Raw genomic sequence first — 19843 nt, forward strand, 5'->3', positions numbered from 1 at the left:
AAAAGAAGAAAAATTAAAAAATAGAAAGAAGAAAAATAAAAAATAAAAAGTCGAATTATTTTTTTCAAATATCATTGAACTATTCGAATATTTAAAGTGAGAATTATCGATATCGTCTAAAAGAATAAATCGATTTTGATCGGATATGATCATCTTCTTCTAATTGGTTCAAATTATTGAACATATAATAATAGATATGTAATATCAAACGCAAGTGGCTAATCGAACGATCGGTAATCAATGACGAGTAGGAAAATCACTTGTTTTTCTTTCCAAGGACGACAGTGAATGAATCTAATAATTTTAAAAAGAAGACAACCGAGAAAAGAAAAAAAAAGAAAGAAAGAAGAAAAAAGAGTAAATGAAAAGAAGAAGAAGAAAAAGAAAAAAAATACCCGTCAGCCAATCAAAACTAGATAGCACTTCGTACGTTTTTCTATCATTGGAAATCACGTTTTTTAATCTCCGTTTGATAATAATAATAATAGTAATAATAATATTAATAATAATATTAATAATAATAATAATAATAATAACGACGATGATAATAATAATGATAATATCCGAATCAACAAAGTCATCTCGTCATACCTCATATCCTCTCTAGTGAGGTTCTCTCTTCTCCATTTTTCTAAGGACTCTGCTGTGTGAGTGCCGTGCTAACTTTCTTCTCTTTTTACCTCTATTTTCTTTGTTTTTTTTTTTTTTTTGGTTCTTTTCTATAAAATCAAGTCAAGTGAGAAAGAAAGAAATAAATAGATAGATAGAGAGAGAAAAAGAGAGAATATTTGTGCGTGTCTGTGTTGTGTTTGCTTTAAAGTGCGAGTGAGAAATCTAACATGAAGTTGAATAAAACAATTAAAAACGAAATGAAACACCTAAAAGGAAAAAAAGAAAAAAAAATAAATGATAAACAAAACAAATCGTAGCCCTTTAAAGATAATAGCAACAAATAGTGTTGCCTGTAATAAAAATATAGGTGTGTATATAAAGATTTAAAGGAAGGAAGCAAAGAAATTAAAAAAAAAGAAAAAAGAAAAAAGAAAGTCATATTCTGTACTGGAATGTTATTAGTTTAATCGATCGTAGGTAAATTGCGCTATTTGTTATGTATAGTATTTGCAACGAAAGAAATATTCGAGGGGGGGTTGAGGGGTAGCAGAGGAAGTGAGACAGAGAAAGCGTACGTTGAAGCTAACTATATAAGGATAATTATTAACATCATCTAGGAAATATTATAAACAAATATCGTCGAGTATATCGATCTTCTAATCGATCTTTAAAAAAGATTGATATTAGATTATATACTCGAATGTTTTAGTTTTCATTTTCTTTTTTTTTTTTCTTCTTCTTTTATCCTTTTTTTTCTTAGCTTCACGACGTGTCTTCACCAACTTGGAATACGTGTGACGACGACGACGACGACGACAAGAATGAAAGGGAAAAAAAAGAAATAAAAAGAAAAAGAGATAAATATTCTTATGATTGAAACTTCGATACAATCAATTAAAACGGCCGGAAAGTTACTTAATGTACACACACACACGCGGATTATAACTAGTAGCTTTTTACACTGGGATGACGTTTGAAAAAAAAAAACAAAAAAAAAACAAAAAAATAATAAAAAAATCTAAGCCTTTCAAACGTCATCTCAGAACGATTGACGCCGGATACATACTCACGCGCATACTCACACACAAAAAAAGAAGATACTCATTTGCTATGCATGAAAGGACGAAATAAAAGATAAATAAATAAATAAATAGAAAGAAAACAAGAAAGAAAGAAACGCAGACGACTGAAAAAGAAAAGAGAAATTGGAAGAGGATATAGAAAAAAAAGAAATAGAAGAAAAAGAAGAAGAAGTGGAAGGAAGTGAGAATGGAAAAAAAGAAAGAAAATAAATGATAAAAGTATCATTAGATGACGTAAGCGAGATCTTTGGAAGCAAGACGAGGTGAAGTTACCTCGCTGCCCGTAGATAAAGAGAAACTAATATTTCTAATAAAATCTCATTTATCATTTTTATTACATCGGTCGTCGTGCTTCCAAATGATTCGTTTTCCAAATAAATAAATGAATTAAGAAAAGAAAAGAAAAAAAAAAGCAAGAGAAAGGAAAAGAAAGGACAAAGAAGCGAATGCCGTCAATTTTAAAAGGTCCTGATGCTGTATGTATGTACGTGCGTATGTGTGTCTTATGTAACAATAGTCGTAAATGACGTTAGCGGCTAATAAATGATAAGAGAGGGAGAGAGAGAGAGAGAGAGAGAGAGAGAGAGAGAGAGAGAGAGAGAGAGAGAGAGAGCAAGAAGGAGAAAAAAGAAAAAAGATTACGTTAAAACGACGATAGTAATAACGATTAGCCTATACATACCACCTGTGAATAGATATTTAATAATTTATTGTTAACTAGAGTATTTTTTCGTTTGTTCTTTTTTTTTCTTTTTTTTTCTTCTTTTTTTTTTTTTTTTTTTTATTATTGAGAAGGATTTCATTAAACACGGGGTTTTGGGTACAATAATCATTTTCTTATGCCGAAAGAAAATACAAAAAAAAAAAAAGAAAAGAAAGAAGTGTTTCATACGTTGCGCTCAACTATAGCCGCGAAATAATTTTTTCAGGCATTTAGAAACTGAATTGGCATTGAGAATCATCGTGAGATTCATTGAGATTTTTGAAACTCTGCTTTGATTCTTGGCTATTCTTTTCGAGCGTTGAGCGATCAAATCGCCAATTGTAAAAGAAAAATCGTACGTTACATGTATATTTATATATATAAATAAATACACATACACCTTACGCGTAACATACATTATATATTTATATATATTTATATAATATATATATATGTATATATAAATATATATATATATATATATATATATTTAACGTTGAAAAGAAACACAATATTGTAAAAGAACTTTCGTCAAACGGGAAAGAGCTATATACTTGTAAATATAACATTACAAACGTACACAACTCGATTTACCGAAAATGAAAAGGGGGTTTTACTTTATCAGCTTTATGTGATTATTACTTGATCAGTGAAATAAATAAATAAGTATTGATAATAATCTTATGGTATTAAATCACAAAACCGAATCATCATTTATATATATATATGTATCATCGTTTGTAACAACTACGTTGGATTGTAAGTATAAGAGATATTTATATACAGTAGGTGAAATTAAAAATTTCTAAGTGAATGAAATTGTAAAACTACAAATTGAGCTTATGACATGAATTAAAAAAGAAAAGAAAATTATTCTAAAAGATAACGAGAAAAGAGATATCAAATTGATATTTGAAATCACTTGGGAATTTTTGATCCAACCTGTAGAAAATCAAGAATACATATATTCATACTTACCTATACGCTTCATCGTCGTCATCATCATCATCATCATCATCAGGTAAATATACAAGTATGACCTTTCTATATATGCATGTTGTTAGTATACGCTAGAGTGGACGTAATAGAGCGAAGTAATTAATACCGGTCTGGTTCAATATTGATAGAGAAACTCATGGAAAGTCCAGAGCCAAAGAGTAAAATCCCTGAGGCCACTTCTCGTTCAAAATCGTTCCGGTGAGTCTGTCGTTAGTAAATCCCACAGCAACTATAGAGAGAGAGAGAGAAAGAGAGAGAGAGAGTATGTTTATTCTGCTTCTATAAAATAAATCTTGCGAACGTCATCGTATTTTCTTGATGAAATCATAATAAATATCAATTTATCATCGGTTTTAGTTTCCTTTTTTTCTTTTTCTATCTTTACATAAAATGATTGAATGGAATTAGTTAACGAAAAAGAGAGAGGGAAACGAAAAGTAGAAAAAAAATTTAACGAATTTCATATTTCGATTAGTCATAGAGAAACCTTATCTAATATTTGTTTAACGAAACTTTCGTTGATTTTAACTAGAATACGTTGAGTATTATTTTACACGGGGAGATAACTTTCATGCATACGAAGAGAATTATGGCGGTCCCGAAAGGATCCAAGTAAATCCAGCAGAACGAGTAATACTTTCCGTCTCGCTAACGAGCGATTAGAGTATAACTCACAATAGGATTTAATCGAGTAATGCGACGCGAAACGGAGTACGAGGTTAATTACTAACGGCTCGCCGAGCGATTGGCATCATCGTTTATGGCTTTCGAAGCTAGCAGTTATCTCTTTGATTCGAACATACACAGAATCCTCCTAATGGTCCTGCCATTAGGAATGGGTTAATGACCAATTGCAGAAAGGATTGTCCTCTGTGTTTGACACGATATACATACACATGTAAAGATATATACATACGTATATATAAATATATGTATATATATATGTATGTATGTATATATGTATGTACTTGTATTATTATAGAATAATAGACATAGAATAATCATTGTTATCGTGTTACTCGTATTCGATCGAAGGTGCAGCACTTTACGTGTACAAAAGACATCAAAATCAAATTGGTACTTCATAATACGTAATTTCATTGCATTAATATCGAGATTCTTATTGATTTTTATTGAAAGATTTATTGGCCGTACTAATCGAATTATCTCCAAAAGAGATTCCATGAGAATCTAATTAGAAAAGTGTTCTATTAGCGTTAAGATAATTTGGATGATAACGCAGAAAGATAACTGGCATGTTGTAGATTCTAATAATAAAACGTATTAATAAAAGTCTGTACGCTCTCCCCTCGAGGTCATATACAATGTTATCAGGAATTAGCACTGTTAGCTTCGACAAGGACGTCGACAAGAATTGATAAAAAACTGTCGTCGTGTTCTTGGAAAAAGAAGAAAGAAAGGGAGAAAAAGGAAGCGAAAAAACTGTACCTGATTTTCGATCAAACGACTTTTATGTCGATCTTTTTATTCTCTCTATCTTTATCTCTCTCTCTCTCTCTCTCTCTCTCTCTCTCTCTCTCTCTCTCTCTCTCTCTTTCCCTCTTTCCTTCTTCCTCATTTATTCCTCTTGTCAAAGGAATTGATTAATGGACCGAACCGATTTCCAGCAGGAGTACACGAAGTCTGTTTTTCCTCTCCCTCTCATACACACACACACACACACACACACATATTCTTCTTATACCTCTCGAAGCAACGATACCGTTTATATCGTCACGATTTTGGTTCTCTAGCACTCTAAGTTCGTATGTATGTATGTACAAAAATATCAACGATCCTCCTCCGTGAACGCGAAGAGGACACGAGAAAAGAGAGGGTAAAATCGTCAGAGGAGTTTTACTGGCTTGGGACGGTAGAGAAAAAGAGAAAGATTACGAGTAGGTGGAAGAGGATGAGGATGAGGATGATGATGAGGAGGAAGAGGAGGAGGGGAAAGCAGCAGCACTCTTCTCTCTGTCCTCGCGCTTGAGAGAACGAACGAATAGAGGCAGGCAGTCGTTATACTCGGGTCTTTCGTGACAGGCTAACTTTTCGGATATGTCCGATATTACATATATATGTATCGTGTTTAATCAAATATAATATATAATTATTTATAATAGATAATTAATCATTTCTTAAATTTCGTCATGGTGAAAGATAATCATAAAAAGTATCGTTCGGATCTCACTTCGGTAATAAGTTAAAAGGAAAGAAAAGAAATTACAAATTTAATAATTTTCTCATATTATTAATATTTGTATATTTAATAAAGAGAAAGAGAAAGAGAGAGAGAGAGAGAGAGAGAGAGAGAGAGAGAGAGAAGAGGTAATCTCTATTTTGTGAAGAATACAAATGTCAAAGGTGAAAAGAATACGATAATCAAGAGTTTACATTATTCGTTTGCTCGAATCGATCTACTAAAACATCTCTTTGGTAAACGTGAGGATTTCAACCCTTATAAAAAAGTGAAAGATAAAAGCAAGAGGGAAAGTATATTTAAAAAGGAAAGAAGAGCAGGAGTGGATATAGCGTATATAAAAAGAATAGGATTTTCATTTGGAAAGGTCGAGGTAAATATTGACACCTGCTGACACAGCTGGTCGGACTTTTGTGTCCAGGTATAAAGTAAACGAAGGGTAGAAAAAAGGTGACAGTATACAACGAGCCACGTGCCGATCGAACAGGATCATTCGACCTCCCCCACCAGCTACGACATCAACGTCAACCTTCGACCAACAAAGTTTACGTCTACGGTCGAATCATTACTATCTCGGATCTGTGTTATCATGACGGTGTTTTGTCTAATTATTATTAGTGATTATATTAAGTGAATCTTTCTTCTTTCGCTTTTTTTCTCCTCTTTTTTCGTACTTTTTTGTCTTTTTTTCCAGATTTCTTTCTTTTTCCCTTTCTTTTTCTTTTTTTTTTTTTTTTCTTTCCTCGGTTTCTTCTCCATTTTTCATTGGTTCTTCTTCATTCTTTTTTATTTATTTTTTTTATTTTTTTATTTTTTTATTTTTTTATTTTTTTTTTCGTTGACCTTTGTTCTTTTTTCGAAGAAGTCTACAAAATCGATCTGCAAAATTTCTAAACATTTTTATACACGGATTCTAATCGTCATGAAGATAATACTGATAACTATCTTACTGGCTTGTAGCTTCGGTAAGTGTCTTTCTTTTTTTTTTGCTTAGAATTATTAACTTAGCATTAATTTTTATATCTTGATTAACAAAAAATTAAATGAGATATCATTTTTTTCGTCTGTCTTTTCCTTTCATTTCACGAGTATCCATAGAAAAATTAAGCAATTTTTATTTTTCATGAATTAAGAAGGACTTAACACATTTCAAAAAGGTAGCCAAAAATATTTCCTCGTAAATCGTCGTATTAATTACTGCCAAGCTAAATTTAGCTTCCAATTAAAACTTCCCCGGTGGTGGTACGGCGGCTGTGTGTGTTTTTTCATGTATGGAAAAAGAAAAAAAAAATTTTAAAAAAAAAGATAAAACGCAAAAAAAGAAATTTGCGAAAAAAAAAGAAAGAAAAAAAAGGGGGAGGAAGGACGAACGGAACGTCGTTAACGAGAAAGGCGCTTTGAAATCTTTCATAATTAACGACGCTTTCCGTTTTCCATCGGTACTTTTTATTTAGAAATGAAATTTCCGCTTTACCTTGTTTGTCGTTGAAGAAATTTTTTTTTTCATAAAAAGTAAGAACTTAAAAACAAAAAATTTTATAACAAAATAAGTACACATGACATGTTGTTCTTTGCTCTTTTTTGTAATATCTTTTTTGTAAAAAATACTTTTCGCATGTTCTGTTCCAAAAATAATAACAATAGTGATAATAATGGTAATAATAATATTTTTAAAAAATCTATTTGACACACAAATCTATAAATCTATCTAGACAAGAAGATAAAAAATAAACGATTACCTGTCATCCTACAAACGACGATATATCCAAATGTCAAAGACAAAAATTGATTAAAACCCTGCCAATCGGATATCGAACTATTACAAAGATTAAACGATTCGATTCGCCGAATGGAAGTTTCTGTCTCTGTATCAAACGAACAATCAAAAAAATTCTTCGTATTCGAAACAATTCTGTTTCAATTTTCTAATCGTAACAGTAATTTTTAAATATAATAATTACAATTTCGTTGACTGACTATCATCGTTAATAAAAACCTTTTTAACAAGGTGATTGGAATCAGAGAAAAAATTGCAATTTTTGTTAAATATATTTATTCATTAGGAATATACACGTATTGATCGTATAGATTGTTTCATTAATTTATCTAATATTTTCGTTATCGAGCACTTTTTTAACGAGTAAGGAAAATAAAAATATGAAACCCGTAAGAAAAATTGCATTTTCTTTTTTTATAAATTAATTAATTCAGTTGGGAATATACGCATATATATATATATATATATATATATATATATATATACACATATACGTATGTGCATACAAAGATTAAAAGAGAATATCGATATAAAGGATTCTATTTCGAAGCGAAAAGTGATGGAGATACGTCTGAGTTTATTGGCACACGATCGACGGAAACGGAAGTCCATGCTCTCTCGCAAAAATAAACAGAAGTGGTCGATGCGCGGCTCGATGAAGTTTCACGATTCGTGGCTCGTTTCGAGCGTAAACGAAAGAGAAGAAAAAAGAAATTGGCGCGGAAAATCAAACGGTTGGTAAACGTGGTCGATAAAATCCGTTCGGTAACATAAACGATTTCTCTCTCCCTCTCTCTCTCTCTCTCTCTCTCTCTTTTTCTCTATCTTCTTTTTTTTAGCAACACGATGGCAGTATCGAATGAGTGATAAAGAGAGGGAGAGAGAGAGAGAACAAATCAAAAGAGGATTTATTTACGAGCTAGCATTTTCGGGAGAAAAAAAAGAGAGAAAGAAGAGAGAGAGAGAGAGAGAGAAAAGTTTTCGTATATACACACGCTATTTGAAAAATTGATCAGAGTGATTATTTAGTCAGTTGCTTTAATCGTTGCTGTTTTTGGTCGATCATGATCATTCATGAGTAATGAAAAATTTCATCCCTCATCTATCTCTTTTGGCACTGATTCTCGTTCAACCGTTCAAAATAAAAAGAAAAGACAAAAAAGAAAACAGTTAAATGCCGAGTTTCGACTGAATTACGAATATTTAATATTACTTAAATTACTTTATACGCCATTCACAATCTCAAAGACTCGACTCGTATATTTGTTGATCAATTAATTTCCCTTTGAATGAAATTACGCGAATTATTTCCAAACGAAATTTCTTTGAAGCCGAGGTTTGCTCGAAATTTATTCGTCATATCGTTTTGAAAATTATGATAACAGGATAAAATATGTATATGCGTATATAGGTACATATGTCCATACAAAATATATATATATATATATATGTATGTATGTATGTATGTATGTATGTATGTATGTACATATATATCTTAAAGAGAACACTTCAAAACATACAACGCAACTTCACATTCGGTTTGACCATTAACCGGAAGTTATTACCGAGTTAAGTTCAATGTTACATCCTCCTTTACGGTTACGGCCTGATATCTCCTCTCTTCCTGCAGCCCTCGGTCGTGTTGATGAATCGCTACGACGAGATTGTTGCTATTTTGCAGCCTCCATATTCGTTTAACGACCAATACCCACCTACGTTCTCTTACATAACTTTTATTTTTAAAGGGGAGAAACAAAGGAAAAGAGAAATTTAAGCAACAAATAAAATAAAATATAATAAAATAAAAAAACATTTATTATTTATTTGTCAAATGTAAAACTCTAGAATAAAATCGATCGAGAAAGTTAGACAAGGAAGAAAACAAAAAAAAAACGATAGAATTCATTTCATTTCACCAAGTAAATATTTCATATAGATTATTATTTTCGAGAAGCTCAAGCAAAGAAACATTTCTTGGGATGAGTTTTAAAAACGGAACGTGACAATATGCTAATTCCATGAATATGTCTCTCCTTTCCTTTCTTTTTCTCTCTTCGATTCATCCACTTTTCCAAGACAGCTGAGTCACTTCATATCTTTCATACAAAACTACGAATTCTATGAATTCTCTAACTCTATACTTCATAATGTATTAATAGTGTTACCTTATACAAAATTCTTTTGCTATAATAATAATTATTCCATTCAAGTTTCGTTAAATATTCACTCATATACGCACTTTATTGATCTAACATATACAACAACAAAAAACTCGTTTCGATTAAGCAATGGAAGTCTTCGGAGTGTTAGATAAAAATTAGTTGCAAGTCTTTTTCTCATATTTTTTTTTTTATAAACGTATATGCTAATACACTTATATATATAATCTTTTCATATCTTCTACGTTTTTTTTCCTGATTTATTATTATTATTATTATTATTATTATTATTATTATTATTATTATTATTATTATTATTCTCATCTCGAAAAGTAATTTATCTTCATAAAACATTTTCCTTCCGATAAAATATAAAAACTCCTACAAAGTATAAAGCTAATTTAAATTATAATTTATATTTCACTTTTCCTAACACATTTCATTCCAACGAATTTAACATTGTTGATATTCCTGTTGAAATACATTTCTCAACGTAAACAAAGGAGTTATGGTATCACGAATTACATAGACTACGTAAGTAGTGCACAAAGTAAAAACATATTGTGTTCCAAGTAAAATACACGAGGAAGAGAATGAGAAAGAGAGAGAGAGAGAGAACTAGAGAACAAATAGGAACTTATCTAACCTATACCTATATATACATTACATACATTATACTCTTTACATCACGAAACACGGACACGTACATATATACGTACATAAGTACATACATGCACACATAGATCGTTGAATTAATAACGACGTCGTGGTGCATATCGTAAGCTCCTTTCATATCTTTCATACATAGGAAGAAGCACATAATTAAGGGGAAGCATTTATTCATATCCGGAGTACTACCAAATGAAATGGATTCTCTACGAATGACGTCCCGTTAATATGGCGAGAGAACTCCCAACTATTTTCTGATATATCATATTTGTCAATTTTTATTAGTATTTCATATTCAGAATTTACGTGTTCCGATCGATTCAATGGAGCATGATATCCCTTCAATTTATTTCTTCTATTTATTACAGTAATTTATCATTTTTTATTATCATACGAAAAAAATTAAAAGTATAATTATAAATCTTGGAGATAAAAAAAGAGGAATGAAAAGAAATGTAAGAAAATTACGATATTTCTTATTGCAGAATTTACATTTCCAATAAAATACGATCAGATACGATATTTCATTTATTTCTTATATTACGGTTTAGCTTTTCTATTAGATATTATATTGAAAATGAAAAAAGAAAAATAAATAAAACGAGATATAATTATGGATGATCGAGTTAAAAGAATATATATATGGAACGAGTAATAGTATAGCAGTCGGATTGGTAAAATATAAACGGAAGAATTTCTGGCTTCAATCCTCTCGTGTGAGATTTTCTTCGTGCAAGCACGTGGAAAGAGATAGAACATGGGATTCAGGTTGTTACTATAAATAAAATCGACTTTGCGAACGTACCGGCGCTTCGAGTTTATTCCCGCAGGCGTTTCGTGTGAAGCGTCGCGACACCAGCGTCGTTGTCATCGTTGTCGTCGTCGTCGTCGTCGTCGTCGTCGTCGTCGTCGGCGGGTTAGATCGAGTATGCACTCAACTATTTCGCTTCGTCAAACATAAATTCGACCGAGTTTAACTAAGAGAGTCAATGAACCCGTTACTAAAAATTTGACCATAACCTAAAATTTATTAACTTTGTTATTAATTTTTTTCATTTTAATGAACTACGATATATCCTATATTTTAGTATGTTTCTTGTACTTTTTTGTGCTTTCGATTTTACGTAATCGAATTTATATATGTCGTTACGATCACAAGTTGAGAAAAAGGATGAAAGTTATTTCGAACCGATACTATTAATGGCAACGATAATAACAGCTCTATTTATAAATATATTCAAAGAAATTGTTGGAGGTGGAAGATCAGTCGTCAGAGTCAAAACATTTCTAGTCTATTCGATGACTATGCAAAAGAAATTCCATGAATATTTTTAGGTTAGGTCAATGTCAATCTTTTTAGTCTGACATCACAACTATCTATATATATACACGCACATAATATAAGATATCTAATCGATCCACTAGACTATCTTAAGAAATTATCAATTCCTATTATTAATTATCATTCTTATTTTATTGAAAAAGAAAAGAAAAACAAATTAAATTTATTAAAAAATCTACAGATACATAAATCTCCTCTAGATCTATTTTTATCTATCTTATTTTATTCTCTATCTTTTGATCTATTTCATATATATATACAATAATTACAATTTTCAACATGGAACACATGAAAATCATTTAAATATACGTATTAGTATACACAGAAATATAGAAAAAAAAAGAAAGAAAAAGAGAGAGAAAGAAACAAAAAGAATGAAAGATAAAAAGAAAGACAGAGAGAGAGAGAGAGAGAGAGAGAGAGAGAATATTGGTAGGAAGCGTCAATAGGGTAGGAAATGAGAGGGTTGAAAAGACCAACCAGCGTGTTAACCGACAATATCGGAAAATAAGAGCAAATCGCAAGCAGGGCCGCAGCTACTGAAGGTAGTCTCACGAATGGTCACGAAAACTTCCGAAGGAAGTAAAGAAAAATCGAAAGTGTTTAAACCGTCACGTTGAGCCCCGAAGAAAGAGAGAGTGAGGCCTTATGTTAATGAATGGCAAATTATCGGAAAAGAGACCGCCCGAAGTAACAGGCTTCCATGAGGTTATGGAGGTCGACAGGACCTCTGCCCCTCTACCTTCCAACTCTATCTCTCTCTCTCGCTCTCTCTCTCTAACTCTCTAACTCTCTTTCTCTAACTCTCTAACTCTCTCTCTTTAACTCTCTCACTCTCTTTATCTCATTCGATCTCTGACACGATTCCTTATTAGTACTAGAATTCTCGAATTAAGATAAAAATCAATAAATTACAATGAATTTGAAGTAACGATCACGTTTGAAAATTTGACAGCCATTTTGTATCATTTCAACGTCATAAAAAAAAAAAACAATATGAAGGATTTAACAAAAGCTACGAAAAGTTCGATGAAATAAAAGTCATACGCTTGAAAATATTTAATAAGCTCGAATTTAAAATATTAATCGATATTTCAAATATCGAAGATGCGGCCCTGTTCGAGTACTCGACTCCTCTCTTTCCTCTCTTATTTTACTATATAGCTTGATGTATAAGCTTATATGTGTATTTATGTATATATTTAAACGTAACGTGTATGTATTCTTAGTAACCAATCAATAATCGATCAAGTATTGTAAATGATAGGAAAGTGGATATAATTTATCTTAATTTTGATACGATTGAAATGAACCTTTGATGTTTTATACTGCATGGAAGAAATTTTGAGGTTAAGACTATTTAATTATAGGAATATTATTTTTTATAATAGTAATTAAAAGAATTAAGATGATATTTTAATCGATATATTATATAATGAAAAGAAATATAATAAGAAAAGAAAAAGAAAAGCCCAATAAAACAGTGCATTAAATCGAGTTGAAGTTGCAACCGTGTAGTCGATAAAAATGTCACCCTTAAACAACAGGGGGCGTAGCTCAAGTGGTAGAGCGCTCGCTTAGCATGCGAGAGGTACCAGGATCGATACCTGGCGCCTCCAGATTGATTTTTTTTCTGCCTATTTAATTTAATCATACATTCACTTTAAATCAAATCATTCATTAAACGAAGAAAAAAATTCAATCGATATCTTTTTATTAATATTGTCCAAAATTAATTTATTGAGACGAATAGAAAAAAAAGAAAGAAAGAAAAGAAAAGGAATCATCGCTAGAATGAGAAAGTTCTTTCTAAAAAGTAACTAAATTCCTTTAGATAAGAAAAGTTGTATCTTTATCTTTTTTAGACTTCTGATTGAATATTAATTATTTATTTACTTTAACCGATACTTTTTTTTCCTATTCTTATCTTTTTGTTTTAAATTAATCTCATAGATCAATTATAAAAGATGCTATACATTCTTAAATAATAATAAACTCTTCAAGTATGACGAAGATAATCTAATAAAAAGATTAGTGGAACCGGTTGGAATAGAAACAACATATGGTCACGAGCATCTTCGTCCATTCCCATATATGTGTACACGGAACACATACAAACACACAAACACAAATTCATACATCACGCACATAGACACGCACACATAGACAACGAATATCGAGACAGAGTAGTAGACAGGTATAGCGTTTAGAGACATTCTACCACGCTGCCCTAAGCTCGCTTAGCTCTTCGACGACCTCCTCGGTTATCCTGTTTCCCGCTTGATTCTAAACTACGATTTACCAACAACCGTCGGATAAACTAGAACTGATTTGCGCATCGCGCTTTCTCTCTAATCCGCCTCCTAATCACACGAATCTAGGGACAGCGACCAATCGCAGAACAGAAGATGGCGATTGGTCTCTCCTGCACGTATACGCCTCTTCTATCCTTTCATCCTTTTCATCATCTAAACAACACCTATTCTAATTCTTCATCATCTCTCTATATATATTTCAAAACAAATTCCTCCAAAATCGACCCAATAAATTGAATTAAACAAGAAGATTATTCGAATTAGGTATAATTAATAATGATAATCATTATTTAATTATCAGTTTGTAATAGAACACGTATTAGAATCGTGGACACGCGTATATTTAGAAATAGTTAATAATTAAATATGAATAATATGTATTAAGAAAGGCGATTATGAATTAGGTATAAGTTATGATAAACGTTATTAATTATATCATTGAGTACTAATACGTAATAGAAATATTAGAATCACATGCGTAAGCGTACTTATATTTAGAAATAATAGTTACATACAAATAATGTGTGTGTTTAAAATTTAAATGAAGTTTTGTAGGTATATTATTGAACAGAAATGATTACCATAGGAGTAATAAAAAGGAAACGATTTAGACGACAAATTTCTCATAAATTTGTTCGAATTAGTATAGTATAATAGTCTAAATTTTTTTCAAATATCATAGCATCCTGTCGATTTTCTGTGATCCTGATTTCTACCCTGCTCAACATTCTCAACAACATTGTTCGAACACATAGGAATATTCACATATAAGTGAATCATATTCGAGCTTAGAAACTGTTTAGATATACTACTGCATTAATAAATAATAGCAAAAAAAAAAAGACACTAATAAGATTATAATATAATTACGTATTATTTTATTACAAATAATTCGTAATTCTATTGATCGAAATTTAATAAAAATAAGAATGTTAAAAAATCTGTTTAGAAGCACTATCGCATTAAGAATAACAACAAAAATCTAAATAGATATATATATATATATATATATATATATATATAAGATCACAATATTTATTTTATTAAAAATAATACTAACTAATAATCGAAATTAAATAAAAATATGATCTTATAGAAAATGTGTTTAGAAACTTCTTATTACGTTAAGAATAATAACAATAAGGTATATATGATAGATAAACTCATAATATTATTTAATGAGAAATAATTTTAATTCTAATGAGATCTAGATAATATAAAAATAAGGTCGATTAGTGTTTTTAATATAATATATATATATCTTTTCTTTCGATTGGTCCGAACATCGTACTAACATTTCACTCATATAACGATCGATGCACCGTATTGCAGTTAGTCGAAGGGTATAAATGACCTCGACTATTGGACGACCCTATTTAACAAGGTCACGACCGAAGAAGCAGCTGCACATGTACATACAAATACATACACGCGTACATTTACACACATATAGGCCTACAACCGTCAACCCCTCCGTTTGCGTGTTCTCCTGTTGCGTCGCATGTTTTTTCTTTGTTCAACGTTACAGATTTTAGCAGCCATTATTACAGACTTCGCATGACAAACGTGCCTGGAATGCACGAAGATCGTTCAAACTCTATAACCTTCCTTTTCACTCGAGACACATGTCTATATATAAATACTATGAAAAATTAATTATACATTTTTATTAAAACAAAATAAATATTAAACATTAACACACACGACGATGTGTACGAATACTCGCACATACATTAATCTGCATTTATTTATAAATTAGAAATGATTTTTCATTCGGTTTATTAAATTATTTATCGTCATATTTTTCTTATACTATATATATTATTATATATATTGTTTAATATATGTCTATGATAGATATATATATATATATATTTCTTTTTTATTTACATATAAAAAAAATAATACTTGTCTAATAAAAATTGTCTCTGCTATATCCATATATGAGAAATCTATGTGACGTATGCCATGTGTGAAACATATATATCAACATGAGACCAATGTTAGAGCACATGATAGCTATATCGACTAAAAGACACGACGCACGTTATGCAACCCTAATAATGCGTGTGTGAATATGGTGACGTAATATGCGTGCCACACGCGCATTTAGAGCATGTCGTCGCGACAACTGCGTGATTCCTCTTCGAGTTCATATGTGACGCCTATTCGATACGTATATATATATATATATATATGTATGTATGTATGTATGTATATATGCACTTAGTATGTATGCATGTATGTATGTACATAGATACTTGCTATATATTAGAATGATGCCGTAATACGAATCGTTTTAGAAACTAGACGCATAGATTTTAGTATTTCTAATATTCCATAGATACAATTAATATATACATATATGTTTTATATATTCTTATTATTATATTACATATATATATATTCTTATTTTAAAGTACATATATGATATATCATTAAAATATTTGTAATAAATAGAAGAGCAGAAAGTATATGAAATAGGTGGATGAAAATAAAATATTAAAATATATGCAATTGAGTTGATATTTTTGTATAATTGATTAGAATTACATAAATAAGTATTTACATATCGTTGATTTGAACGATCGAACGATAAGAAAATATTACAATTCAAATAATTAAACGAAAATAAGCTTATCGCTTAATCGATTAACTTAACCAAGAAAAATAAAATATAAAAAAAAAAATGAATTCAAATAAAACGAAGATCAGCGAACGTTCGCTAACAAATAGAAATTACAAGTAAAATTTTAAGTTACATTGAAGCATCAAGTAAAATTTTAGTACAAGATTGAAACAAATTATAGTTAATACCGATATCAAAACTACAAAAAAAAGAAAACAATTAAAAAGATGAATAAAAAGGATGATAAAAAGTGAAAGATCATTTAATACGTATGTATGCGCATATATAATAGAAAATAAATCCTGCGTATCCTGTAAGATATCAATACGATATCAGTGTGAAATCGGAGGATGGATATCACATTTTGTTTATGCGTTCCTTGCACAGTTGGACCGCAGTCAGGCTTCAGCCTCGGCCTAAAAAGGAGTAAAGGAGGAGTCTGAAGGAGTGTAGAGTCGAAATCATGCTTCCCCGATAACCGACGTTCGTGCAATAGTGCGTGAGTCGACTTGTCGAATGAGAAATCCTTCTCTAACACATGTTCGCAATGTTCTGGCATATGGCTTCCCTCTTCTCTCTCTCTCTCTCTCTCTCTCTCTCTCTCTCTCTCTCTCTCGTTCTTGTAGTATTCCATCTCTCTATATCTATCTCTTTCCTTTCTTTCTTATTCACAATGGTAAACCCATATACTACTTCTGCGTGCGTAAAGAGATCCCTCGGGCCCTTCGAACACTACCTATGGGGGCTGATGCCTTGGTATGGCCACGCATCGTCCCTCAGGCCCTTTATTCTTCGATGTCCTTCAGTCTCGAGCTCACGAAATGCAACAGATACGTAATGTATGCGAGCGTGCTGGTATACGTAGGATAGAAACCCATGTACACATACATACATATACCTACCTAACACATTATATTTGAAGAATATTATAAAAGATATATATATATTTTCATGATTATGTTTTATTAATTATAAAAAGTAATTATACGTTTCGATAGTAAACAAATTCGATAAGAATTGTGGAAATACCGATAATCTCAAATATTCGTAATAAGTACGTAAGTGCGTAGGATGTTGAAAAGTGAGGTTATAAGTATTGAATTTATCAATCGTCTTCTGATAAAATCGTAGATAATGATAAGCATGATTTTTATCGATTATACATACATATATGTACATATAAAAGTCTAGAGATTATTTTAATCGTCTAAAAGCAAGAATTACTCTTACCTAACTTTAACTTTACACTTTGTGATGTAATAATAATCAAATTTTATCGCTAAAAATAATATCATCACTTTAAACAGATTATTACTAAGCTGAATATATATATTTATATATTCTTTGTTTATACACACACACATATATATATATATATATATATATATATTTCTAATCGTTTTCATGAATATAATTAATGGAATGATTATCGCAAATTGGATTATCGTGGATATATAAAATGGAAGACATTCGATAGAAGAAAACGAAAGGTATGTATGTATGTATGTATGTATGTATATATATCGTTTCGATTTAACTGTGGGGCATCAAAGCTATAATACTCCCACGCTTCGACCTCCTTCACCTGATAAAATCCTGGCAAAAATTCTCCTTCTCTATTGTTCCATCGCAATTAATGCGCCTATCGCGTGCTTCCTCTCATCTCTCTCTTTCTTTCTCTCTCTTTGTTTCTTTCTTTCTTTCTTTCTTTCTTTCTTTCTTTCTTTCTTTCTTTCTTTCTTTCTTTCTTTTTTCTTTCTTTCTTTCTTTCTTCCTTTGTTTCTCATTCCAATGTTACCTCTACATTCCTGTCTCCCTGCTACATCGTGCTGTCACTTATCCAATATCCTGTAAACAAAAAATGGTCATTGTCATCGAAGACTGGATAAGTTCAAGGTTGATGAAAATCTTCTCGATCTTATTTTATTTTATATATATATATATATATATATATATATATATAATAGTTTTGTTATATATGTATATATATAATAAATGATTGAATTATTTTATTCTCTTTTAATAAATAAAAAAAATGATATCTATCTCTCTCATCATTCAGTTATGATAATTCTTATAAATTATTTTTATTCAAATCGTTATACAACTGTTAACTTGGTTGATCGTGCATTGTTTCATTTATTATACGGCACGATTTTTCTCGTATAAATTTTCTCAATATTTGTTATTGAAGATACGTGTAAAAAGAAAGAAAAAAAAAAAAAAAGATTTATGTATTATAGCTTGTTTAAAATGTTCAAAGTTATGTCTTGCTTTTCTTTTCTCCTTCTTTTTTTAAGTCATAAAGTTTCATTGATTAATTCCTTTTTTATTTTGCAATAAAAGATCGGTCGTCGTTTCGTTTGAATTTTTTTTTTGTCCGATGATTTAAACAAATAAAACATTTTATTTTGTGTATTAATTGTAATAATTGTAATAATACGTATTCTAATAATTAATATATATTTCGAGTTGAATATTCCTTTATAAAGAAGTTTATACGGGAACAAGTTAAATCGATTTTAATGTCAGTACGGCGAATTGTAATTTGATTAACGAGCTATTGTGGTTTACTTTTTTTTAATACAAAATGTCACGAAAGGTATCAGGTTACCATGCGAGTAGTCGAGTTCCGTTTACAAATGTAACTCTACTTCCTCTTTTTCACGAATCTCCGTGTTCGATATGTTTCCCATTCTGTTTTCCTGTAGATTTGTAAACTGTTTGGGTATTTATTTACAACGATACCGCATTCCTATCGTTTTTCCTTGGATACGATAGTAAAGAAATAAAGAGAACGATAATGAGAATAATTAACGAAACATAATTGCTAATAATTTATTCTCGCATGGTATACATTATATAATAAAAATCATTGAAAAAACTTATTATTTATTGTCAAATAATTATATGATATAGATATAAGATACATAACTTTTTTTTTGTAATGTTTATTACTTTCTAAAATTTATCAATTGTTGTAATTCATAATTTCGATTTTTTTATATTTTATCCCGATCTTTTTATTTATTTTTTTTAAATAAATCTTTAACTTTGTTTTTTATTAACGGGAAGATAATTTTTATATTGGATTAATAGATAATATTTAATTGCTAGTTTGTATTATGGAACTAATAAAAATTTATCTATGACGAGGTTAGTCTACGGACGATTATACGAATATGACGAAATAATGAATTTGACTGATTAATGAATGTGACGACTAAATTTAAAAAATTATTTCATCGCAATGCAAATTCATTAAAAAATTCATTTCGTAGATTTTCTTATCGTTTGAATTAATTCATTACTCGATAAGCATACGTCTATTAGCTTGAGAATCTTTATACAATCCG

General features: G+C 30.3%; 1 protein-coding gene and 1 non-coding gene across 6 annotated transcripts in view; both read left to right on the forward strand.

Moving 5' to 3' along the window:
* The first annotated feature begins 5350 nt into the window (after positions 1-5350).
* The window catches only part of LOC122628291 (xaa-Pro aminopeptidase ApepP), a 33639-nt gene continuing 19146 nt past the window's right edge, over positions 5351-19843 (forward strand). Inside the window, exons 1-2 of one of the 5 annotated variants that reach the window (XM_043810436.1) lie at positions 5351-5591; positions 6459-6561. In XM_043810436.1, the coding sequence (XP_043666371.1) occupies positions 5547-5591; positions 6459-6561 (148 nt within the window). In that variant the 5' untranslated portion in view covers positions 5351-5546. Of the gene's footprint in view, positions 6192-6458; positions 6562-19843 lie in introns of all 5 variants that reach the window. The other 4 variants (XM_043810441.1, XM_043810437.1, XM_043810439.1 and 1 more) reach the window with 4 other exon arrangements.
* Trnaa-agc lies at positions 13090-13162 on the forward strand. The gene has a single exon. It is a non-coding gene; the product is annotated as a tRNA-Ala (tRNA).

This window comes from Vespula pensylvanica, chromosome 4 (assembly GCF_014466175.1).
Source record: "Vespula pensylvanica isolate Volc-1 chromosome 4, ASM1446617v1, whole genome shotgun sequence".
Lineage (NCBI taxonomy): Eukaryota > Metazoa > Arthropoda > Insecta > Hymenoptera > Vespidae > Vespula > Vespula pensylvanica.